The sequence below is a fragment of the Dermacentor albipictus genome, chromosome 9, assembly GCF_038994185.2.
Source record: "Dermacentor albipictus isolate Rhodes 1998 colony chromosome 9, USDA_Dalb.pri_finalv2, whole genome shotgun sequence".
NCBI lineage: Eukaryota > Metazoa > Arthropoda > Arachnida > Ixodida > Ixodidae > Dermacentor > Dermacentor albipictus.
Window position 1 is genome coordinate 95,106,461 of NC_091829.1, and position 26,446 is coordinate 95,132,906.

General features: G+C 44.4%; 1 protein-coding gene and 1 long non-coding RNA gene across 3 annotated transcripts; one reads left to right on the forward strand and one right to left on the reverse strand.

Annotated features, from left to right (window-relative positions):
* Positions 1–3,820: 3,820 nt before the first annotated feature.
* Positions 3,821–9,844, reverse strand: LOC139049517 (uncharacterized). 2 transcript variants are annotated; one of them, XR_011508366.1, is made up of 3 exons: positions 9,691–9,844; positions 9,354–9,473; positions 3,821–4,030 (listed from the first exon to the last, which is right to left on the reverse strand). It is a non-coding gene; the product is annotated as an uncharacterized lncRNA (long non-coding RNA). The 2 variants fall into 2 exon arrangements; XR_011508365.1 differs by lacking the exon at positions 9,354–9,473.
* A 5,258-nt stretch (positions 9,845–15,102) lies between these two features.
* On the forward strand, positions 15,103–26,229 carry LOC139049518 (ubiquitin-conjugating enzyme E2 T-like). The gene is made up of 5 exons (XM_070525051.1): positions 15,103–15,417; positions 15,794–15,863; positions 16,596–16,701; positions 20,018–20,116; positions 23,194–26,229. Exons 1-5 carry the CDS (start codon positions 15,309–15,311, stop codon positions 23,269–23,271), a joined length of 462 nt encoding a protein of 153 aa, XP_070381152.1. The 5' UTR covers positions 15,103–15,308; the 3' UTR covers positions 23,272–26,229.
* The last annotated feature ends 217 nt before the right edge of the window (positions 26,230–26,446 follow it).

The following is a 26,446-nucleotide window of genomic DNA, read 5'->3' on the forward strand; positions in this document are numbered from 1 at the left end:
GTCAGAATTCTGACAGTTGGACCAGTCCCACTGTTTGAGTGGTCAAACTAACCTACTCCAATCCTCCAATTACAGTAAATAAAACGCTTCCCGTATAATTACTTACTACTTGCGCCCCGATACAGCGATAGCGTAGAGGTAGAGCATCCGCCTCACGTGCAGAAGGACTGTGGTTCAAATCCAGTTGCCAGCATACTTTGCCCCGGCTGACCTTCCACATATGCCCCCATGGGTAATGTCCAAAATACCGGTACGTCTATCTATTCCCGGAATTTCTAAAAAATTGCGAATACCTACCGTCGGCCTCAGACATTTAACACTTGAATATATGTCGAAAGAATATGACACCTCGGTGAGCGTGTATACAGACGGCTCGGTCTCGTCGTATGCGTCTGGTGCGGCTTTTGTCGTGCCTGCGCATCAAGTCATTCGACGGTTTCGTCTGCATAACAAGACAACTACAACATCTACGGAATTAGTGGCAATAAGAGAGGCCGTTCAATATATTGCACGACAGCCTCCTCAAATATGGACAGTTTTCAGTGACGCAAAATCGGCTCTTCAACTACTTAGAGTGGTGTTGAAAGAAAGCGCTTACAGAGTGTTGGCTCTTCAAACTGCCGAGCTCTACACTTTAGCGCAAGAAAACGACCACCAGATCACATTTCAGTGGATTCCTAGTCGCTGCGGTATACAGGGCAACGAACTGGCCGACGCCGAAGCGAAGAAAGCACTCGAAGAACGAGAGTCACTGCTTTCAATTCCTTTTTCAAGAGCGGACGCCAACTGTCTCCTCTCCAGTGTCATCCGAAAATTGACAGCAAAGCACTGGGACAGTCCGGATAATCGCCACAGACGACTTCAGAGATTGGACCCCACCATGAATTTTAGGCTACCACCGAAAATTCAACGAAGCTGTGCCAGTCTTCTGCACAGACTAAGGCTGGGGGTAGCGTTTACGCGCGGATACGTGCACCTCATGCGACGCACCGAGTCTCCACACTGTGAGGTGTGCAATGTGACTGAGACTATAGGTCATGTGCTTTGTGACTGCCCTAAGTTTGTGGAAGAGCGTGATAGGTTGGTCAAGGACCTTACGCGTCTCGACAGCGCACCGTTGTCGGAGGACGTTATTTTAGGCCCTTGGCCAGACGCTCAGTCGAGTTTCAAGGCGATCAAGGCATTACTGAACTTTTTAAAAATTACGGGCCTGGATTGCAGACTTTGAGCATGCCAAATTGCTTGCCATATGTTCTACATCTTCCTTCTATCGTCATCGTCACCCATCATGCACCTCTTTCTTCCCTCTTTCTTTCCCTCTTCCCCTTCCCCCAATGCCGAGTAGCTGGCTAGAGGAATATACCTCAGGCCGACCTCTCGGCATTTCGTGTCATTAAACTTCTTTCTCTCTCTCTCCAGGTGCCACACAATTTTCCACCGGATAAAAAAAATCCACGTTGATACAGTTGTATAAACAGACCTGGTGGCCTGACCCCAGTGACCATAACTGGTAATGCACTCCCTTACCAGAGCAGGATTGGCCACAACCTCCTATATGAATAGAACAATCAAACCCCGGCCCTCGGTCCCCAGCAGCTGCGAAGCAACTGACCACAGCGGCGGTCAGACCTGTGACGCCGCAGAGGGTGCTAATAATCTCTGGATCCGGACAGGCCACCATTGGAATCTGAACCTGGCAACGTTTAACGCTAAAACGTTCTCTAGTGAGGCGAGTCTAGCAGTGCTATTGGAGGAATTAGCGGGCATTAAACGGGATATAATAGAGCTAAGTGAGGTTGGGAGGACAAATGAAGCATATACAGCGCTAAAAAGCAGGCACATCCTGTGCCACCGGGGCTTAGCGGAGAGACGAGAACCAGGAGTTGGATTCCTGATTAACAAGGATATAGCTGGTAACATACAGGAATTGTATAGCATTAACGAGAGGGTAGCAGGTCTTGTTGTAAAACTTAAGAAGAGGTACAAATTGAAGGCTGTACATGTCTAGCCGCCTACATCCAGTGACCAGCAAGTCGAAAGCTTCTATGAAGACGTGGAATCGGCGATGGATAAAGTCAAAACAAGATACCTTTCTCCAGCCTGCTTCTTGCCTACCCTGGCATTGAAGTCGCCCATCAGTATAGTAGAGTTTGCAGAATGGAATAATTTGCAGACAATGAATACCTTCTTCCGCAAGTGGGATAACCGAAAGTGGACTTGGAGGAGCCCGAATGGCGAGACTAGAAATGAAGTAGACCTCATACCCTGCGCTAACCCTGGCATCATACAAGATGTGGACGTGCTCGGCAAGGTGCGCTACAGTGACCATAGGATGGTAATATCTCGAATTAGCCTAGACTAAAGGAGGGAATGGAAAAAACTGGTACATAAGAAGCCGATCAATGAGTTAGCGGTAAGAGGGAAAGTAGAGGAATTTCGGATCAGGCTGCGGAAGAGGTATTGGGCTTTAACTCAGGAAGAGACCCTCAGTGTTGAAGCAATGAACGAAAATCTTATGGGCATCATTAAGGAGTGTGCAATAGAAGTCGGTTGTAACTTCGTTAGACAGGATACCGGTAAGTTATCGCAGGAGATGAAAGACCTAATTAAGAAACCAACCCTTATACATAGCTTTCATTGATTACGAGAAAGCGTTTGATTGAGTAAAAACCTCAGCAGTCATTATGTAATCGGGGTGTAGACGAGCCTTATGTGAAAATACTGCAAGATATCTACAGCGGCTCCACAGCCACCGTAGTCCTCCATAAAGAAAGCAACAAAATCCCAATAAAGAAGGGCGTCAGGCAGGGAGATACGAACTCTCCTATGCTATTGACGGCGTGTCTACAGGAGGTATTCAGAGACCTGGATTGGGAAGAATTGGGGATAAGAGTTAATGGAGAATACCTTAGTAACTTGCGATTCGCTGATGATATTGCCTTGCTTAGTAACTCAGAGGACCAATTGCAATGCATGCTAACTGACCTGGAGAGGCAAAGCAGAATGTTGGGTCTAAAAATTAGTCTGCAGAAAACTAAAATAATGTTTAACAGTCTCGGAAGAGAACAGCAGTTTACGATAGGTAGTGAGGCACTGGAAGTGGTAAGGGGAATACATCTACTTAGGGCAGGTAGTGACTGCGGATCCGGATCATGAGACTGAAATAATTTGAAGAATAAGAATGGGCTGGGGTGCGTTTGGCAGGCATTCTCGGATCATGAACAGCAGGTTGCCATTATCCCTCAAGAGGAAAGTGTGAAACAGCTGTGTCTTACTAGTACTCACGTACAGGGCAGAAACCTGGAGGCTTACGAAACGGGTTCTACTTAAATTGAAGACAGCGCAACGAGCTATGGAAAGAAGAAGAATGATGGGTGTAACATTAAGGGGATAAGATGAGAACAGATTGGGTGAGGGAACAAACGCGAGTTAATGATATCTTAGTTGAAATCAAGAAAAATGGGCAGGGCACGTAATGAGGAGGGAAGATAATCGATGGTCATTAAGGTTTATGGACTGGATTCCAAGAGAGGGGAAGCGTAGCAGGGGGCGGCAGCAAGTTAGGTGGGCGGATGAGATTAATAAGTTTGCAGGGACAACATGGCCACAATTAGGACATGACCGGGGTAGTTGCTGTTTACGCAAGCATTTTGCAAATGCGGCTCACTTTTAAGCACCCCTCCTTATGTCTAAAAAAACAGAAATAAACATTCAGTATACTTTTTCAACTTTTACTAAGCTTATCATATAGCTCAGTGTTAACATACAGTAATCACAGGTGAGGTTACAAAAAGCAGTAATAATTGACAGTAAACACTGCTTGGATGGTGAAAAACATGGGAATCAGGTCATTTTATTTTTGACAACAACCTTTTTTGGCATAGGAGGCTCAGGAAATGGTGATGTAGCAACACTGTAAAGACTGAATAAGATAGATGTGGAATGCCTTGATGACTTCTCTTTCTGTTTTCTTTATTTTGTCTTCGAAAGGAATTTATTCTGTTCAAGATAAGGGAGGCAGCTTTTGCATCTGCAACAGAACATCGGTGGATGTTGTGTGAAGCACTTTTTCTTTGCTTTTTCACTACCTGAGTAAGGTAACTTTCTTTGTGCTTCATCGCGCGATTTCTACAGTCAACTTCCATTAATTCTACCCTGACGAGACTGACGGGTCGAATTAAGATGCAAAAACCTGCTGAAACACCGTTGATTCATTTGGCAGTATGTGCTTGCGCACTTTGCCTCTGAAACGAACATGCATCAACTTTCTATTTGTCCAAAGTATAAAACTAAAGTAGAAATGACAACTCCAAACCAAAGTGGAAACCTACGCATACCTGATTTTTTAGTATGCCAGCCAACTTTCTAAAGTCAGCTTCGCTGTATTACAGCCATGATAAGCGGTAAAGCATATACTGAAAAGATTTCGCGCCAAAGAACAACACACACAAGAAAGACGACGACACCATGGGCGCCTGTGGTGTCGTCTTTCATGTGTGTGTTGATTTTCGGCACAAGATCATTTCAGTATGCAAGATCACCAACTAGCCCAGCAGTTAACTCTTCTAACGTGAAGCATATGAATGCTACAAACATGGTTTTAGTTTCGCACTTGATTGTACAGCTAGGCAATTTTCGGCTCAATGTCCTTGGAAAACAAAAACTGTTCGTTAGAATCAGATACGTACTACAATCAGACATTGTCAGCTACCGTTACAGCTTAAAAATCTTTCTCAGCTGGGTCAAAAATAAGCATTTCAGGCAGGAGATAGCGTTTGTATAACACATTCACTGTCCCCTAAGCTCTGCTCAGGCAGACGTTGCCACTAAAAGGGATCGTTATTGGGGTCTGGTCAAGTTCGCATTATATGGCGAATGCCAGTTTTAGGATCAAAATACTGAATGTTTAGGCCCATAGAAATGCATGGGCACCGGCCAGGACCGAATTAACTGAAAAATGAAATTATTGAGTCGGATTATTGGAAGTTTACTGTACACCCTTTCCTGTTCTACAAGGACTTGTCATTTTAATATGTAGTTTTCTTCTATCAGTGTGGCAATGGTGCTAAATTTAGCATTTGAAATCATCCATCGTTCCAAGGACAAGTTGCATAGTAGGGGCACATTTTGAGACTTGAAACATTTGCACATATAAAGGCAGGACACATTAACAGCTGTCCACTTAACATAAGTTGGCTGTATTATCTGCATAGTATGTGGTTGCTTTTTTGGAATGTGGTCATTCTGTAAAAGAAAGTTTTATTTGTTTCAAATAAATTGCTAAACTATTGTTTGTGTGTTTTCCTGTGCTCTCTGTGCTGATTGCGCTTTTGAAAGTGCAGTGAGCGACTGCAGACTGAAATGCACAAGGGTTCACTTCATCATGTCAGGAAGGATTTTTTGGCTTGACCAAGGAGCCTTAACCCCTACCACGCATACACACTTTTTTGTATAAACACATCAAATGAAAGAGAGTGACGTCATCTATTTTAAAGCCTGGCAATGTTAGACAGAGTGAAGTACAAATACCATTTGCTTTTAAGAGGAAGCTTTAGCTCCGACGCGGCCTATTCAAATACATGTAAAACGCAAAAATGTTTTTCTGAGACTACACCTGGACTGATTTTAATGAAATTTGTTGCATTTGAGAAAGAAAGTTAAATTCTAGTGACTGTTGGAAGTGGAATTTCGATTTAGGGCCTGAATTTTGTTAAAAAGATTTTCAAATATTCGACCGTTTGAAAAAAAATAGAAGCACGTTTACAAATTCATAGGTCTGCATCAAGAACAGACATCGCGGTTCGGTAAACAGCATACATTAGATCATTCAAAGCGGACAAATTCGATAGGTCATTTTACATCTTACGTGAATTTGTTACGTTGGTTACAAGGGTTCTGCAAAAGTTGTATTTCCATATTACTAAAATTTTTTATATTCATGTGTACATCAATTTTGTCCGCTTTAGATGTACTATTAGATGCAATTCACAGAATTGTATTATCCTTCATCATTGTCAGTTAGAGTTGTAAACTTGATAGCTTCGTATCTTGGAAATTTTCAATTTCTGCCAATATTTAATAAAAAATTAATGACCTATATCGAAAATTCGGAACCAGCATTCACTAGATTTCAAGCTTTTCTTTTAAATGCAACAAACCTCATCAAATTCGTTGCAGTGGTTGCTGAGAAAAATCAATTCTCCTTTTACATGTATTTAGATAGGAGCACCTGAGCTAAAGCTTCCTCTTAAGTATTGCTGCTAAAACCTCATGTTTGTGTATAGTATGCACATGCAGTGCTGGCTATGCCGTGGTTGAGCCCCGAAACAGCTTTCTCCACGCTGCTTGCTATAGCATTGCTGTGTTCTGCAAACTGAGGGCAAAACTATAAATATCTAGAAGTTCAGCAGCGCAATTGACAGCTATTTCCGTATGTTTGATGCACTCCTGGCCAGGGACTTTTCGTCCTGTAGGCAAAATAGATGGCCGCCTTGGACGCTGTTTTGGAAAAAGTGCAGCATACCTCGAAAGCTTCCTCAGAATGCTTCACCAGCAGGTTCTGACAGCGAGTGAAGTGGGGCACAATAATCTGACTTTACATGGTGCGGCACAATACCTTAAAATGCTGCTGCTTCTGGCTTCCATTTACTATGACATGCTGGTGCACCTCAACATGGAGCAACCCCATTTTACTAAAATTCTGAATTCTTCTACCAACATGGTGTGGTGTGGCTATCTATGATCACTGTATAAAACCAGGGCAAAAAGCATGTCTAGAAAGTACAAAAGCTGGTATAACTGTAATGAATGACCTGCAGTCATCCAAAATGTGTAAAATCGCAAGAATTGGTCAAGCTCAAACACTGCAGAGTTTAACTAGTCCTGGCATAATTTTTTTTCTTATGCATGTGTAGCTGTCATTCAGTCAATTACACTACGAAACTTCAAATTCCTTCTATGTGCAAGAAATATATCCTTATTGCAAACATTTAAACATGTGCCAAAGGCAGTGTGGCCCCATAACCTGGTGACAACATTGCATGGTAGGTCACAAACAAATGATGCATGCTGCAGTTCATAAGTAAGCCACGCCATTATTAGGTCATTGAAAACTGAGCATGTTAGGTCCACTATGCAGCACAACATTGGTCTTTTCTTTCTGTCTTGGTGCACACTGTGGAGTGGGTGCATGTTAAAAACCTCAGGCGATTAAAGTTAAGCCGGAGTCCGCAACTATGGCATGCCTCGTAATCGTATCGTGGTTGTGACTTATAGAACACTAGAATTAAATTAATTTTAATTTAGATGTTTGAGAAGAGTCATAAGAAAATTTATTTAGTGAAGCAAGTCTTAGCACACATTAAGAATCCCTCAAAGCACACGCAGCTTTCAGTGGCATGGTATGGTCATAAAAGTTGCCATGTAGAACCAGATTAATATAAAAAAGTCCAGTCCAAAAGTTTAATGTCAGTGCTCCTTTACATGTAAGCATGAGGGACACATCTTTAAAGGCATCATCTAAATCCTGTGTAAGTATATATTGGTGAAAATCAAATGGCCCTACATCTAAGGAAGTTATAGGGTGTTATAACAGGAAGCCACAAGATTTTTGGTATGCACTCTTCCTATAGAGACAATATAGGGCAGCAGCAAAATAGTTGGGCCTTGTGAAGAATTCATTCAAGATCTTTGCCAATTTGGCAGGTTCACTATTACTAGAGATAATGAAGGCCAATCACCTTGAAATGCTTGCCCAAACTTCATCAGCATTGCATCACTTATTTCAAATAACTTTCTTTTTGTCATTTTGCCAGATTAAAGTTCTCGAAAACCTGCTTGGCTGGTTTCAAGAACTTTTTGAGAACGGTTTGGTTCCATTCGAATGCAGCATTGTCAGTCTTTAGTGAACTAGACCCATCTTTACTGATATGCAATCAAGTAGATCGAAGCAGATGCTGTCAAAGTGCATGTGACAGATTGTTAGGAGTGGGCATTCCTGGGTGATGTTGCCAAAAAGGGAGTTGTGAGCTTAATGCACATAGCAGCTGTAGCATATGAAAACCAGCACATTACTAATTTTTTAGATACCGCAGGGCTTGCACTGATGCTGGTCATAGTCTACTATAATTTCCACCATATATGGCCCTTGTAATCACAAGTTTTTATTGTCCTACAATATATTCCCTCTGTGTACAATCAACATCTCTGCCAAGGACAACAGAAACAATACGATTGGAAAATGCAGAATTCTCCATCTGCGGAGGTGACTGGCTGATTGCCGTATAAGATGCTTTGTGAGCTGGCATTGATGTCTAAATCTCAACTCATCGGCAAGCGTGCAAAATAGGCTTTGGGATACTTTTACCACAAGCAGAGACTAGAATGACTGTTGCCTGTGACATATGGCACATACCCATGACGAGGGATCAGCTAGGATTCCCCATGAATACAACATCAAATAGCTTTATATTCCCACTAACTTGATAGTACATAATACTGATATGTAACAAAAATAAACAACAAAGTAACTGAAAAACGAACAGGTCTACTACGATTGAGCCACAAAGGGATTAAGATGGAAACATTTGTGTTAATAGTATGAAAAATATGTGCCTAAGATGTCATCTTCCCAGCAGCAACAACATGATCATGCACAAACTAGCATTACTCTTCAGGTGCACTCCAGGCTGCTCACACCATTTTCTACAAGATTTGAAGCCCAACAGGCAGAAGGGGTCACAATTTGGCCAGTCAGAAGGGCAATGCGCTAAATACAAAAAAAAAACCTACAGGCCCACTATGCAATGCTTTTGCCAAACTTTCCCAACCTTCAATGTGTGCAAGTCCACAATGACCAGGAAAAGAAGTAAACAAATTCCTTAAAGATGGAATGAAAAAGAAATGTTGCGACAATTAAGAAATGAATTCTTTGTACTTTCTAGTGGCACACGGATAGACAGCCGGTGGGCACAATTTGAATTTGAACTCATGGCAGTGCTGCAGGGGCAAATACCACACTCATACTTCTGAAAAGCGTTGGTTACAATGCTGATTTGGAAGGGAAACATTGCAAATACTTCTTCAGAAGTCCAAGCATCTGACCAGTAAGTTGTTGAGCATGACTAGGGGAAATATCAATTTCACAAATAGCACCATTTCAAATAAACTGGCCCACTGCATTACTATTTTTCTAAAAGCCTCTGTGCGCGTTAATACAACCTCAACCTGAGGCAGCTTAAATCTAGGTCCCATGGAATAAAAAAATACAGCGGCGAGTATAACACTTAAATTTGCTCTTGCGAACATGAGCGAAAACTTCAATTTGAAAAGGTTTGCTCGAAAGGAAAACTCACGGCTGTAACTCTGCTGCTCGTCGCCAGTTGTGTTAATAATAGTAATAAAAAAACATCTGCACGATGAATAGACACTTCGATATTTGAAGCAGCTCGTTAGTGGATATCAAGGAATGTGCACTGGAAAAGAGCGAAACATGTAACCGACTGACTGACGGAAGTAAGGCTCACAGGATAAGTTTTCTCTGCCTACACCGATAATGCAGAACGTATTGTGCAATTCAATCGCCCGTAATGCGCAGCACCGCACTCGATTGAAGTCGCCATCGCAGCGACGCGCCATTTATTTCAGGACCACGAAAAACAAGGTATTCACTTAAGTTCAGCGGCGGTTTACCTGTCGGCAAGCCCCTAACTCGCATATGACGAAAGCAAATCTCACGGAGTCCAAGCCCACGATTGCTCAAGTCAAACTGCGCTCGCACGAATATCGCGCACGTTAACGCTTTCGACACGTACAAAAGCGCGCCAAGCGCGCGCACAACGTCTTGCAGCCGACACGACGGCAATGGCTAATCTACGTTCGAGAGTAGCTTTTTCAAAAAAGTAAAAACAAGCAACAATGTGACGTCACATCCTACAAGAAAGAGTTGTTCTCCTCTCTTACCTTCTTTCAGCTCACGCATGCGTAGCGACCGCGGAGCCCTCGGGGGCGATGTTCAGGTCGGCACACAGGCCTTGGGGACGGGGGCCGGAACCAGCCACTTCTCCTCTGTCGTGACGTCACGGTGTCACGTGATTTCATGGTCACCGCCGCCCCTGAGGAGCTGGGTTGAGCCCTCGTAATATGCTTCGCATAAATAGTCGCTTTTCGAACAAAGTGACCATTTGCAACGTACTTGGCCGCGCGACCTCTGCGAGTCAATGAACGACGATCGCGTCCTGCAACTCGGTTGTGCGAGAGAACGTGCCTTTCATCGGAAAGTCCGGCCTCCGACAATAAAACAGGCGAAACAGCCAAATAAGGCGATTGAATTATACTGCGGCACATTTTTGGAAGTCGTGACGTACGATAACAAGTTTGTACGAACCCATGGCCGCGATGGCGTAACACCAAAACTCTACCAAAAGTGCTGTGTGAACGGCGGTCGCATTCCTCCTTACCTCATGCAGGAATAGTGCTGAGCGAAACACGGTAAACCGTGTAGTGAGGGTACAGTGGCTAGAATAGGGAAGTGTGACGACCGCCGAGCGGCTCGTATGGGAGGCGCTGAAGCCCACGGAGAGGGAACCGCATGGGGGCGCTCGCTCCCGCATTCACGTTCAAGGAGGCACCACTGGCCTCCTTGAAGCCCTTGGGTTCAGCGGGAGCAGTGGTAAAGCAAACAGGTCCGCAATAGACATCAGTAAGAGGCGATTGGAGGATTGGTGGAAGAAAAGTAGGGAAACGACAAAGGACGGAGACGTACAAAAGCACAGTTCGCAATAGGGTATCAGAAAATTTGGACGTGGTAGTTCATAGTGTGTTTTTTTTCTCATGGGTTAACCTAGGTAGGATATTAGGCAGCATAGTAGCAAGAGCTTGGTGGCGCAAGCCACCGCCCCGTTCCAAAGGGGACGCTCATAACATCCATCCATCCATCCACGTCATGCCCAGACACAGCGCAGAACACGTCGCCTGTTTCGATAGCGTCGTGTGCGTGCAGTTTTCGTGTCAAGTGTACACGGTCGTCCACTTCCAATTTGAACACGGCTCCGGGCGGCCGGCGAGGCTGGCGCTCCGCGGAGCGCCGCTCGTGGGCGCCGGGGTAACTAACGCGCCGGCGCACTGGCCGCCACAAGCGTGGCCGGAGCCGCGTCGTCTGCTACAGCGCGTCTGCACTAGTGTGTGCTGGCGGCTGAGGCCAGGCCTGTGGCTGCCAGTGCGCCGGCGCGTTAGTTACCCCGGCGCCCACGAGCGGCGCTCCGCGGAGCGCCAGCCTCGCCGGCCGCCCGGAGCCGTGTTCAAATTGGAAGTGGACGACCGTGTACATTTCGCCCGCTTTAGCATCTGTGCAGTCATGCCTAGAAGGCAGAGTCACTGTTTTGTGCCCGGCTGCACAACAGGCTACAAGTCGAGCAAGAAGAAACTGTCTTTGTTTGGTGCACCTAAAGACTCAAGTGCGCTCGCACAATGGCAGCGTGCTATTCCTCGCGCTGACAAAAACCTGGAAGAAAACTGTGCAGTGTGCGAGTTGCACTTCGACGAACGGTACGTGTCAAGGCACTTTGAGCATAAAGTGAACGGTGAGCTCGTCCGCATCGAGAGAAGTAGGCCTGTGCTGCTTCCAGGCGCAGTTCCTACTTTGTTCCCGAACCTACCGGCTTATTGTTCAAAGAGGCTGCCACCAGAGAGAAAGCGTCCAACAAGAAGTGAACAGAATGCGCCACCCAGGAAGAAACGTGCAAAGGGAGCTACCACACCTGTAAGTGCTGAGAGTACGACAGACAGTGTTGACTTCGAGAATGCATCGTGCGCGCCGTTTGACAACTTGACGTTACCGTCGTGTTCATGGGGAAAACACACGCTTAGTGCTTCGCCCCTAACTATTGCGTACAGTGTGTGTGAGTCCACTGAGGACAAGAGTATTCTGTTCGCCAAGAAGTTAGTTGTGTTCACCCAAGATGAGCATGGAGTGAAGCAAGAAGTGTTCTTGAAGGGGGTGCAGATACCGCACTGTGTGTCAGACGATCCTGAGTGTTTGTTAAGGAACGTAGATGTTCTCAGCGTGTGCGCGGGTGCAGGAACTCTTCAAGAATTTCCTTTCATCATTGGAAATAAGAAATTTTCAGTCTCAGGAACCGTAATCTCAAGCAAGAATTGCCAGGGAACCGCCAATGAAAGCAAGCCATGCATTTCATGCAAACATTTGAGGAAAGCTCTTCTCAATCAAAGATCTGCAAGGAAACAGCGCAACCAGAGTCAAGCTGCACGTATTTCACTAAGAAGGCGGATGCAAGCGCAAGCTATCAGACGGCTGAAGGCTAGGCTTTCATTGTACGAAGAAACTATCCAGAAACTGAAGCAGCAGAGTGAGGAGCTCGAAGAAACCGTCCTCGAAGGCCGACTAAAAGCCCTCACACCCAAGCAACGGCTCGCCGTCATGCAGTGTTTTGAGGGTGCTCGACGGAAGTCGCCGAAAGGTATGAAGTACAACCCGGATTGGCTACTAGAGTGCATGATAATGAGGATGAAGAGCCCAAGGCTCTATGAGCACGTGAGACGGGAGGGCATACTGCTGCTGCCTAGTCGATCATGCCTCAAGGTTTACACACGCAAGTACAAGAGTGGGTTTGGCTTTAATTCTGCTGTCTTGGCAGGGATTGCCAAGAAAACAAAATCAATGGATGAATTCAAACGACACGGCGGACTCATAGTGGATGAAATGAAGTTGTCAGAATGCTTGAATGTTGGCACAGGAGGAAAGGTGGAAGGGCTTGTGGACTTGGGAGAGTTTACACCTGACTCCGAACGACACATGCCTTGTGATCATGGTTTGGTCATTATGTTTCAACCATTGACTGGTTCATGGCACCAAGTACTGGGTTGTTTCGCTTCCAGGGGAAATGTGAAGGCTGCACTGCTTTCGAAGATCTTAATGGAAGCCGTGCTGCTTACAGAGAAAGCAGGCCTCAAGCTGGATTTTATCACCTCTGATGGAGCCTCATGGAATAGATCTATGTGGCGCAAGTTTGGGATATTTGGGACCTCATCCTCGATAAAGTCATCCGTGCCACATCCCGTCGAGATAGGGAGGCGCCTTTTTTTCATTTCCGATTTTCCACATTTGGTGAAATGTGTCAGGAATGGCTTTATTAAAGCTCCTTACAAAACACCAGATGGTGCTATTTACATGGAGCACATCAAGGCAGCGTACGATGAAGATAAATGCGCAGTAACATTGAAAGTGATGCCTAAAATCACGTTGTCGCACATTCGCCCCAACAACTTTGAAAAAATGAAAGTAAACTTCGCATTCCACCTGTTCAGTGCTGAAGTTCTCCGTGGGCTATTCTTCTACAGGAGCGAGATAGCTAAGCATTGGAGTGACCCGGCACCAACACAAGCATTTGTGCTCATGATGGTAAAATTAATTGAGGCCATGACAGCACGCATCCCATCAAAAGGGCTTAAAGTTGGTTCTCCCCAGGAAAAGAACATTATCGATTTTCAAGAGTACCTAAACAAATGGGAAGCTTCCTTGGGCAGTTCCAAGCTTGGATTCATTTCCGCAAGCACCGCTGAGGGACTGAGAGTCACTTTGGATGCTACTCTGGGCCTTCTAAAGTACCTCAATGAGAAACTTTGTTTCAAGTACGTCCTCACAAGCCGACTCAGCCAAGACTGTATAGAAAAGTTCTTTGGCATTATCCGTCAGTTTTCAGGATGCAACGACCACCCGACAGCTACCCAATTTTTAATCACAGTGAACTGCCTAAGCTTCTATGATCTGGTAAAGGCACCAAGCAGCGGGAACTGTGCAGGAGGCTCGCTTGTCTCTCTGTTAGCCGATGGAAGTGAGGCCAAACAAGTGGATTCACTGCTTGACAAAGGCAAGCTCGAAGAAGCTTCTGAGGTGCTCAAGAAATCGAAGATCATTCCTGATCATGTGTATCCCGAAAAGACAAGCGATGCCCGACTTGTCTTTTACATAGCAGGGTATCTTGCCAGGAAGACTATAGTAAAAAGCGGCTGCAACGACTGCTTTGGTGAGCTTCTCGTATCACCGCAGAAGGCGAACAGAGATCTCGCTGTACTTACAGATTTTTGTGATAATGGCGGCCTACTTTATCCTTCAGAGAAGCTCTTCTCCTTTGTGGATGCCCTTGAGATTACCTTCACGACATGGTTCAGCTACAATGAACTACACCAAGACAGTCTGGATGAGCTGACCTCCTGCCTGCAGAAAAATTCTGTCGTCGTCGGCTGTGCACGCCATGGTATCGACCTTACGAACCAGATTATAAAGTTTTTTTTCATCACACGCCTTCACTTCTTCACGAAGTCCCTGAACAAGGAACGCGCATCATCTCGCGAGAAAAGAAAGCATCTGAAGCTCAGTCGTCTTACATGAGCATTCAGTCGAAAAGGGACTGCTTCGCGTCTGTGTTTCTATATTGTGAGTCGGAAACTTAGTCTTGTTATGACAATAAAAGTATTTGTGGCCCTCACTCTTTTGTTTAAGGCACTGCTTAAAATCCAGGTCGAACGGAAACGCCATTATCGTGAGTATGCGACTGCCCGTCGCTTGGGTTTCGTTAAATGCATGCCGCATTCGCTAGCTTAAAAACTTCTACAGGAGATTTTGCCGCATCCTTGCGCTGCACCATGTTATTTCAGACTGTGTAGCAACATAAACGCTAAATCGAATAAAGAGACGCAACTGGGCGCGGCCTAGGCAACGCGTCTGCTCCAAGCGCCTGACGTGTAAGCGGGTTACAGCGCCACCTGTCCCGTTCCCTGCGAAGCGTCACGGCGAAGCAGGCGCGCTCATCACACTTCTCCTATTCTAGCCACTGTAGTGAGGGGCCGTTTACTTCCACATTGGTTCCACCGATGAGCAAGAGGCATTCCACAGGGTTTGAGGCTGCACTTGTCTCCGCGCAAAATACTGTCATACAACTACGGTGTATAGAACAGACACATCTGCGCAAAAATTCCGTTCAAAATGCGCGGGGTAAAATAGTCAGAGACGTCAAAATAACACGAACAGCAATTTCACGGCCTTCGTCATAACGCAGCTGGCCAATCCGTTTCCAGCTGGCGCGCGCCTTTATGGAATGACGGCCGACAACGCGAGCCACGAACTACGAACAGACTTGCGTGCCGATAAGTCATTTGAAGTTGTATGCTGATTTTTGCGTGTGTCGATTTCCTACCAGCATAGTGTCGCACGGACAAGCGGGCACGGAGCTCTTGTCATAAAAGTATATCGACGCACCCAGCCTTGCGGGACGAATTTCCCGAGAGCTACTATGCTTCGCAACGTGCGTATTCAGAGAGAGCTGGAGATGCTAAACTCGCAGTTGCCTCCTGGCATCGTGTGCAACCCGGTCGCCGATATGTTGGACAACTTTGAAGCTGGTGAGTATCTCGTTTACAGAGCGCGAACGGCCGTACAGTTGTGAATGGGTCGAGTAACGGAGCGCAAGTATTGTTTGGTTTCTACCCCTGTTTCGCAGTTATCACGTTTCAGGAGACGCTTTTGATGCAGCGCGAAACGTAATTAACACACACATGAGGAGGCACAATCAAAAAAAGACAACACACAGCGATATATGTGCCTTTCTATAAGTGCCCCCTCGCGTCCGTGTTAGGTTTCGCGCTTCATCAAAAGGTTCCTGATCGATTCACCAACAAGCCCCCATCGCTACCCTCGTTGACTTCAAGAGACGAGTTCGTGTTAGTGCACACGATTGATGTCATTATCTAGGCCTGTCGCTGCTTTCGATCGTTGCAGCCATCACCGGAGCTAGCGGAACACCATACGAAGGCGGAACCTTCAAGCTCAACATTCGCATCCCCGAAAGGTGCGTTGCCAACCGCCGCATTTTGCTGTCATTCTCGTATCTCATTTGAAACTTGATGAGCGCATGCCTTTCTCGTCCAGAATGTGCACCCGCATGCTCAACGACAGAATCTTACGAAGCGCACCGGTACATACGTAGGTAGTTGTGAGGTGCCGATCGAATCCTACGAAAGAAAATTTAAACAAATATATGCATGCCCGTTGTTTCTTCATAATCTCGTTCAGCAGCCTTGCAAAGAAAATAATTTTTTCACGCTGTTACGTAAGTGCAGCGTAATTCAATTTTCGTACGATGTAGCCAATTACCTGTGAAAAATAGTTCAGCACAATGCGTTGGCGGGCTACTTGGTGCGAATCCATAATTACTTTGTTTAGCGCAAAACAACGGACACAACAGAGATGACAGGACAAGGCGCTACTCTAAAGAGTAGCCTCTCTTGTGTCCGTTGGAAACTGTCACATGACAAGTTGTTCAGTTAATTATGTGGGTGGTGCCCTTATCTTGTAATGCAGTTGCGAGATAATTTGTGATCAAGCACCACTAACAGTGCAATGCTTCCAATATTTCAGTATTTCTCTGGCGGAGTTGACTTTAACCATCCTTTTCAAATCCTGGCTGATGATTGCACTTTAAGGCAAATGATCGACCAACTTTCCCGAACGTGCAACCTGTTGGCACAGGTATTTCTGCATGGAGGTGAGGATTTCTCTGTCTGGTGGCTGCACTGTGCAGGTACCCGTTTGAGGCACCCGTTGCAGTGTTCCAGACACCGGTGTACCACCCCAATGTGGACTCTACGGGCCGCATCTGCCTAGATGTGCTCCAGATGCCACCGAAGGTGAGGCAGGCAATGGGATTCGGCTGGCAGCTAACCATAACGTCTTGTCATAGCCTCTTGAGGTATGAAGACGGCTCATGCATACAATCGTTTTTCAAGTCGGTTCTCATTACTGACTGGTATGTGAAAAAATGTGAAAAACCCTGATGTTTGTTACGGTAAATGCTGCTTTTCCTGACCCCAACACAGAGATTGTGTTTTGGTGTTTTGAGGGCACTCGTGTCATGAGTGTTCTTGATTTATCACTTTTGTGATGGCGGTTAAAGAAGTGGTTTTTGTTGTAGTTTGAAGTTAGTGCTTATTCTGTTTTCTCTTTTGTCGTCGTCACTTTTGCATCCTCAATGCAATCATACAATTGGCATCATGCAATCATACAAGCTTACCTAAATTTCAATTCTTGTAAACAGAGGTGAAAGTGTAACATTGCATAACAGGTTAATATTTTGATGCTGTATCGTGGATTTTCATGCCAACTAGCAGTAGTTGGAATGCACACTATGGTTACTTTTCGTATGTGAATACATAGATTTCTCCAAAACCTGAGACTAAGTTTAGAGATAACTTATTCGGGGTGTTTACCACTTCCATGCACCTGCGCATGCATCTGACTTGATAGCCAGGATGAATATTTTATGTAATCGCTCACAAGTTAACTTTGGAAAGGATTGAAACTATTATGCAAATATAGTGTACAAGGGGTATCGGGAGGTTAGAACTCATGCTCAAGTACTCACATAGAGGTGACTATTTTAGCATGAGTACTTCCAAGTGATAAGTTTAGAAATAACTTATTCAGGGGTGTTTACTGTCAAAATTTTCATAGAAATTTTAGGGGATTTGTCAGTTCCCGATAATTCAGGGAAAAAAGAAAGAATTTTCACACTGGTTGCTTCAAATTAAAGCACTAAATGGGTAATCACGACAGTTGCGAATTTAGTGATATGCCAGAATAAAGCAGATTTTTCAACCGAACCTAGATTCGCAAATAATGGTGTCTTTTGCTGGTTTTATTAGTGTGAGCCTGGCTGGGTGGTTGAAAGATTATGAAACTTGCTGATTCAGTCAAATTGATATAGTACATCTCACCAGATTTACAGCTGACGGAAAATTATGGTATGGCATAACAACTTGGCAAGTTTTAACCCAGTAATATTTCCTTGCCTGAACCTCTAGGGTCATAGACCACCAGGAAATTTTCGTAAAAGTAGTTGGGGAAAACCTGGAAAAAAAAGAGAACTTGAAAGTGCCAACATAGTGGGCACCTTGTCATATTGGTTTAACTGTATTGCAATTCCTTTTCTTGTAGCAAGCATGGTTGGAACATCTAGAAACAAGCAGTAGCCTGCTGCTACCTATTGTAAATAGGCTCACTAATTTCAGCTGGTTGGTTATTTTACCTGGGCTTCTTGTTTTGATTGTCAGCGTGTAACATGACTGCGACTGTTTTATCATCGTTTTCTAGCGTGTATGTGCTTTCATGAGGTTGTTCGTGTATCCGCTTAATTTCTGTGAAGAGTTGGAACAATTCCTTGGAATACAGTGGAAGCATTGTTTGAGCTATAGCAATGTTTTGTTTGTAGTTAAGGAGAATCTGATCATCGATACGACTGAATATAATGTATTTACTGCCCTTTTAATTTGTAGCCACTCATTGTGCACTTTTTGCCAAGGCACATCAGTTTTGCTGTTCCTTACATGCAAAACGTGTTCCACAAAGTGGCAGTCTTGCCGGTGGCCTGAAATTTCACACTAGCCTCTCTAGCTCACATATATAAGTGATAGTCACATCAGCACAAGTGCTACTGCATGAATGCAACTCTGACTTTATCGCATCTGGTAAAAAAAATGTGCTCCAGGAAAGTACTGTTGTGACTGGGGGTCTGAAGATGTGCAAACCTCAGGCACCATGGTGGAGTAAAGAATGTAGAGCTGGGCCATCCAGGATGTTTTAAAACACTTTTTGCATTTGTATATTTGCATTTTGTACAAGAATGATGCAAAAAAGGTGTTCAAGTTCAAGCTGTCGAATCTCTATCACCAAGCGTCCGTCTCATCTTTTAACACTTCCGTTGCCCTGGTCCCGTCACTATCCCCCAATCCAGAGTCGGGATACGGACGACACCATTCCTTACCAATCCATAGGTTTGCAGTTCCTTTCCTCCGAGGAGAGGTTGATGTTGGCTTGGCCTCAAAAATACACACATCACTGTGCACAAACAGGGAAAGCGGGGAGCACAATGACCCCGTCTCCAACATAGATGAGGCAGTTTGGGCCCAGTGGTATCCCAGAAGGGCTTCTGTGTCTTGTTGGCTCCCTCGTCGCCTCAAATCATGTGAAGGAATGTCTTTTTGGAAATTGCCCAAACTTGTTCTGGCGGTGTTTATGTTTGCCCTGAATCATCGCAGTTGGAGATGGCTCTTACGAGGGTGTCGGCTTACATACCATTGTGGCGTTCTACGTGAGCGACTGGTTTTGCTGGTTAAATGGCCAATCAGAACAGTAGGCATACATTACAGTCTGTTTAAGCTGCACCAATGCACCGCTATAATTCTTAAGGGCAACGGACATATGCTAATGGCTTTGGCATTTACCGCTGTTCATTATCTTTGTGCTGTGAACGGCTGTGAGCATACGTCTGAGTTTCATGCCCATTGCGTTGATCTTTCTGCTTTCACCATTCTGGTCTGTTCTGGTTTACTTTCTTGCGCTTTATCTTTCTCTCTTTTGCCTCAGCTATCCAAGTCATCGGATGGCACTAGCATCGGTATAGTCTGGTACCATCTGTTGTCGTCGCTGCGTACTGTGACGCCGACTCCTGCGGTCGTATGTGTCATGTGGGGAAGCAGAGTGTCAGAGTGTGAGGGGACATGAAGTAGCCAGTTTGCATAAATTGTCTACTGAAACAATGCTCAAAAGAAATGCGACATGATTCACAGTGCAAGTGCTGCTGTCTATATTCATGTTTCAATAAAGAATGTGGGCATAGTTTTCAGATGTTTGTTAATCAAGAAGACGATGGAATGCTCCCTGCCCACTCCGCTGGCATACGTGAACATATTATATTCTATGAACAGGACAGTGGTACTGAACATGAAGTCTCGTGACTTCATGTTCTTTTGTGCATTGCTTCAGCTGACGGTTGTTTTGACTGTGAACCAGCTGGCTCAGATTCGGACACTATTCCAGTGGCTTTTGTATGTGTGTGTTTGCACAGCCTAGTCTTCGCTAATGCTTACTTTAGTAGGCCCTGAAACAAGAGGGCGAGACTCGTAAAATCTTGGCAATGGACTCTTTGTCATGGCATGTTATGTGCAGGGTCGCTGGCGGCCATCGCTGAACCTCAAGGTCGTCTTGCTGTCACTTCACGCCCTGCTGGCACAGCCAAATCCGGACGATCCTCTTGTGCCAGAACTTGTGAGTTGACTACAGTCCATGACAGTGAATTTCATATGCAGTGGAACTTCACTAATCTTTCTCTCGTTACAATTTACCCATTGTGATGCTGCTTAAGTGCGGTCCCCATGATGATGATGCCATCATAGAAACCAGGTTTTGTTCGTTGAGTAATTTTTCCTCGCTACTGCTGCATTCTATCCCTATGGTCTCGTGAAAAACATTTTATTGGAGGTACCTTACTGTAAATCACGGCAACACTGTGTAACTTAATTACTTCCTTAAATGCTGCAGGGCTTTTGTCTCATGTTCCCTGTCTCAAATGATACCTTCACACAAACTGCAACGCTCATCACAAGGTGGACCCTATACTTCGTTTCATGTCTAGCAAGTAACCCTACAGAAGTTAGGCAAGTAGAGTGGTCATAGGAGTCTCACTCCATGCATTTTTACGATACAGTCGTATTAGATCTGCGATGCTATCCATGGAATAGCTGCCTCATATATTACAACTACAGCTTGCGGACTTAAGGTTATGCCAAATCACATATTATTTGTGCATCTTAGTGTTTCCAGGATGCTAGGAACAATGTTTTGGTCACGTTTGCATTTTGGTTTCGTTTATCGGTTGCCGATTGCTAGTAACGGTTTGCAGTGATGTTTTATCTTTCGAACATCACATATTTTTTCGCCCGAAGCATCATAGATAATGTAATTTTGCGACTCTTGTGGAGCTGATGTGAATTCATAATGCCAAGACCATGGTGTCTGAGACCTTCGCAAAATGGCGGCATGCCGCAGTAGCTTCTGAAGTTTATGCTTCTGGCCAACTAGAACGCTTCGCTCTTGTATGCAGAATTCAGTCATGTCTCACTGGTAGTAAAATATATAACAAGTTCACAAATAAAATATGCCGACGACGCTTGCAGTTTCGAAGTGACAGGCGATCAGATCTGGGTGCCATTTTTAGAGAGTGACAAGCCGCCACATTTCGTTCTTTAGATAAACATGTCTAACAGAAGTTTGCAGCAATGTGTGAGAACACACCATGAACAAAAAAGACACTGAAAATCTGGTTTTTGGACCAAAGTGCTGCCAACTTGAAACTGCTGATGCCAGCTTCATTGTGGGTAATTTTGTAGTTTTTAACGGCAGATCCATACATAATGAACTACTGATACAACAATCTCTTTTCGCGGAACTATCGAGTTCGTTATAAACAGGTTTGACTGTTTATAGACAGATGTGAATACTAGCATACAATCTTTTCACTAAACTGAAAAAAAAAGGGGGGGGGGAACTTACTTTTTTTAATAACTGCCATATGAAGCCAACAGATAACGAAGCCAAGGAAAGCATAGGGTAAGTTATATGTTGTGTTAATTGAAGTATATAAGTAATACAGGGAAATGAAAGTGGATAAAAAAAACCTGTTGCCAGTAGAAGCCGAACCCACAATCTTCGCATTGTGTGATGCTAACTGGCTAATAACACTCCCATTGTTACACACACATAAATACCCAATTTTGTGGACATTGGAAGAGACGTCGCCCTAGCACAATTAATTGGTAGTGTATCTAACACGTAATGCGAAGGCTGTAAGTTTTACTCGCAAGCGGCGAGTTGTTTTCACGTTCGCTTTCATTTCCCTTGAATTTATCATTTCTATATTTCAATTACAACTATGAATAACTTCCCCTATGCTTTCCTTGGCTTCGTTATCTGTTGGGCTCACGTGGTTGTGATTTCGTATAAGAGTGTCATTTAAATGTGGGACTGTAACCTCCTGATATTTTACTATGCCTCCCGACTTCCTCTACAGTACACGGTAATCTGTGGTCCACTGTGTTGGGGCCGCGTTCCCGGACCTCGTGTTGCTTGAGCATGGACTAGTACGTTTGCCAAGTACTGCTGCCGTGCCGCACTCACTACTTTGTTTCCACATGACGTGCAGTGAGAGAAAGTTGATACGATGCTAACAGTGCCCCATAAATTGTGACCGACTATTGGGAACATGGCACCCTCTAAGCGGTCTTTAATTTACTATCCCTGGGCAGTGCGTTTAAAAAATACAGGAAGCTTTGCGAGTACCGTACCCAGCACAGAGGTCTTGAAATGTGCGCCCATTCCACAGCAACATGGTGTACACTGCAGACAACGAGACAACAGATGCGAGCAGGATAGATGTGTGGTGCCACTTAACCCATCGGCCGCGCTGTTCACCACCATGAACGTAGACCGACTAGCCCAGCTTAAATTCTACATTGATTCTGTAGCTTTGGCTGTAGATGTGGCCACTGCAGAGTATGAGCACCTATGACACAGTGGTTTAGCCAGAACCTGACCGTATGTTATGTGTAGTAAATTGGTTCACTGTTTGACTCTAGTGTTCCTGTAGCGCCTTTAGGTGCTGCTCCCCAATGTAATCACGTGGCTGTTGATGCACATCCCTAGCCATGCCCGAGGCAAGTCAAGTAGGTGAAACATTTGTAAACTGGTGGCGCCTTCTGCTCAAAATTTGGTTAAACTGAAATGTTATGATGGGTTTTGTGACTTTCGTCTTTATACGACAGGTCGTGCGGCAAAGCTTATCCACTGTTGGTGTTGCTCTTGTCTCTGATTCGCAGACGTAGCAGGCTGGTGCGAAAGGCTAGTTTGTATTTTGAGTGATGCTGAAGTTCGAACACTTTTTTTCGAACTCCAACTCGGAGGACTTCAACGTTGATTACAAGGTGCCTTTGAGGGACAGTGGCAGAAAATAAGAGGCCATGTCGCCTGAGGAACACTAATTATCTTAAATTACTTTACTATACTAGGAGAATGCCAGAAAACTTGGAAAAGGAAAAGAAATCAAGAGGCAGGCATAGACAAAGCGACAGGAAAGAAGGAACTCATTCAATAATTAGCATAAAACTAATTTCTAAATTTCCTTATTAAAAAAAACTAAAATGTTTAGTAGCATACTGTTATCAAATTTAAAGCCTGCAAATGTGTTACTTAGACAGAAATTTAGTTTGTTACACTTTGGAAAAACATCTGGAACACAAAGAAATGAGACTCCTATGTACCACTTTTTGTTTCAATCCCCCTCTTCCCAGGCTGACCAGTTCAAGTACCAGAGGGACATGTTCAACAGGCTGGCCGCAGAACACACGCGACGACACGCCATGGGCTGAGCCTTCGGCACGCCGACCCAGTTTTGTTTACACTGCGGCCGTTTGGGCCCATGGGTTTTCCTCATTTCATCCTGCAAGAAGAGTTGGGAACTAAGAATAAGTTCTTCATACCTCAGTGCTTTTACTTATTTAAGATTTTAAGCATATGGGCTTGCAAGAATCTCTTCACTGAGCAAACCTGTTCATGCCTTTATTTATGTTTATGATCAGCCCTGCAGTGATGTTCATGATCAGGTTCTGTGTACCATCGTGCTACAGTGTCACAATTTTCTGCTGTGCCGACAGGTTTGGAGCCTTGCATTGGACTCCGTATTGTGCGATGGAAGCTTTCGTGGAAATGAGCTGCAAAAGAAAGCCATCCTGGAGGGAGCTTTAGCTTTAGTAATCACACCCGCACGGTAGCCCATGGATTCATTTTTTTTTTTTATCAAGCACTACACTAGTCACATTTAGAAAAAATTCAGGCTTTAGTGAAATAAGGAGCAAAATGTTTTCTTGGTGCTGTGAAACTGTTTCAAGGTATGTCATTCGAAACCACAAAATATCTTAAGATACCATAGCATATTTGTCATGCGTGATTTGCCTTCACAATGAAAGCGTTGAAATTTCTGATACTTAGAGGCAATAACGTTGCTGCAGGATCAACTACTACCGACATCCGTTAACCTTGATGGGACCTTGAATTGGGTGGAATTAAAAAAGGAACAGAAAGAAAACCCAAGCATATTGCTGCTTCGTATGGCAGCAGTTACCCTATTCTTGCACACCCCTGAATCTTTCACCATGTCTTCACCAGTTCAAGTAGGAAACTATTGTAAAAATTACGTTAGGATAACCTCCTTTAACAAGAAAAATGTAGCGTGCCTCCACAATCAGGAAACGATAAAACCAGTGAAGCTAATCTTCACAGAATAGAAATTTATTTACACCCAATGTACATTGTCGTCACTCTCGGACAGCAGTTTATCGCTGTCTACAGAGCGCAACATGTTTTCCGTATGGCCTCCTATGCATTTGATACTCTGCATTTATGAAGTGGCTCTGTAAACGGAATAGTGGAGCAAACCTAGACTAACCGCTTTGCTGGTTCATCCTGTGATACATGCAGTTCTCCGGAAAGCTGAAAACACATGACATGGCTTTGTTCTCATTAGCTTAGCATGTAACATGACTGATTTTTCCAATGAGCTTTTGTAATGAAAGACTGAAGGCAGCACACCGTTGTCGACATCCTACAAGGGAACTCATTCTGTTGCCATGTTGTGACGACAATGGCGATTGTGCTGGCTGTTAATGAAAGGTGGTTGTGAATGGGGTTTCATATCAGACTACACCACGCAAGCAATTTTCAGCCCAGTTTTCTGGGGGGGGGGGGGGGGGGGGAAGGTGCATATTGGAATCGTGTAAATGTGATAATAATTCATTGTCAGCTGCTGTTATTCCTTGTAAACTTACCCAAAGCCAGGCCTAAAAATACAAGTCTTTGGTGGGAGGGAATGTGTCTTTCAACGCATTCACTGTGCTCAAGCACCGCCTATACAGATACTGCAGGCATTGGCGTCTGGATTGGGGTCACAATTTGGGTCAGGCGCATTCATGTCAACAAGTCAAGTTTGAGTTACCTGGTGAGGGCCAATTTTGGGATTGAAGTAACAGGTTCTGGCCCATAGAAATCTGTGGGCACCAGCTGGGACCTTCAGTCAGGATCAAATTAGCCAGAATCAAATTTACGAATTATGCTTGGTTTGCCAAAACTTGCACTATTTTTTGTGTAGTTTATTTCAGCAAAGTTCAGCTTTCTTAGCTAATTGACAGAGTATTTTAGATGGGACCATTTGAGATGTGTGTGTGTGTGTTTTTTGTATGTTTAGACTGGCGAGTTGGTAGCTTACAATGCTAATTACTAAATTTGCACTGTCCAAGTAATGACATGTTGATGCCAAAGCATTGGAGTTTCCTGAATCGTTCACTGACGTGGCATGTTACGAAGCATGGAATTGTTATGAAAGAATAAGGATAGAGAAAAGCAGATCATACCAGCTTTCTGCGCCAAAGTGATGAAATTGAAGAACAGTGTAACGTAGACATGGGTCACCCCAAATTGTCCTAATTTCCTCCTTTTCTGGCTTCAGCTAGCCTCACCGTCATCCCACTCTTAGGCAGGAACCAGACATTTTTATTCACGGCACCACCTATTTTGTGCTGCACAAAGCCAACGCTTTTAACCCTTTAATGCTGACTGTGCATTGTTCATGTGTCATGCACAGCATTATTCCCAGCTGTACGCTTCAGATTTGTTGCTAGTGAAAATTGAATTTTGACATACATATGTACTAAGACTTCGCAAACCATTTGGTTTATTTATTGCCTACCCGAGGAATTCCCCTGAATTCTTTGTTGATTTCCATGCTGGGAATGTGATGGTTTGTGTATAATACACAGGGCATTACAGGGTTAATACCGGCCTAAATATGTTCCTTGTGGTTGTCAGTTAATATTGATGTCACATTACATGCATTCTATTCGTGTCAACAGCGTGGTCACTGCAGTGTGCAAAATGGATGCACATACTAGCACTAGGCAATTCAACATTCCAAATGCTACAAAAACGTGTTCCATGTATTAATGTGCCATGTACTCAGCATCATGTAGTTCCATGCTGACTGGATGGTGTCAACTAGCTTTGCTACACTTAATGCTGACCTAGAACAGTGGTTAACCGGTGAAAAATGGTCACCAGAGTAAGATAAGCAGTGTACATGTGCCAATGTGATAGCATCTTCATGTTCATGTTAGCGTACACTGAACTACATAAAGGTCCCGAGAAGATTGTCTGGTTTGTTCATTACTAGTGCCTTATCTATTGCTAGAACATTGGCATATAGAAGTGCCAGCCTTCAAGAGACACTGTGAAATCAATTTTCACTGTTTGGAAATAAAGATGTATGTTTGAGAGCCTGCTCGTGCCTTGTCGATGCTCTTTCATCTGTTGTTTCGCACGGCGAATTGATTGTGGCCGACCAAGCGTACAGTTTTTACAAAGCTACACAAGGAATTGAGACAAAAAATGCTGCCTCATTGTCTACATATTTTCATACAAATAAGTTCTGTAGACTCCCTTTCTGGAATTTGCTGGGTCTTTATCACTGCGCCAAAAGCAGAAAGCAAAAGACCA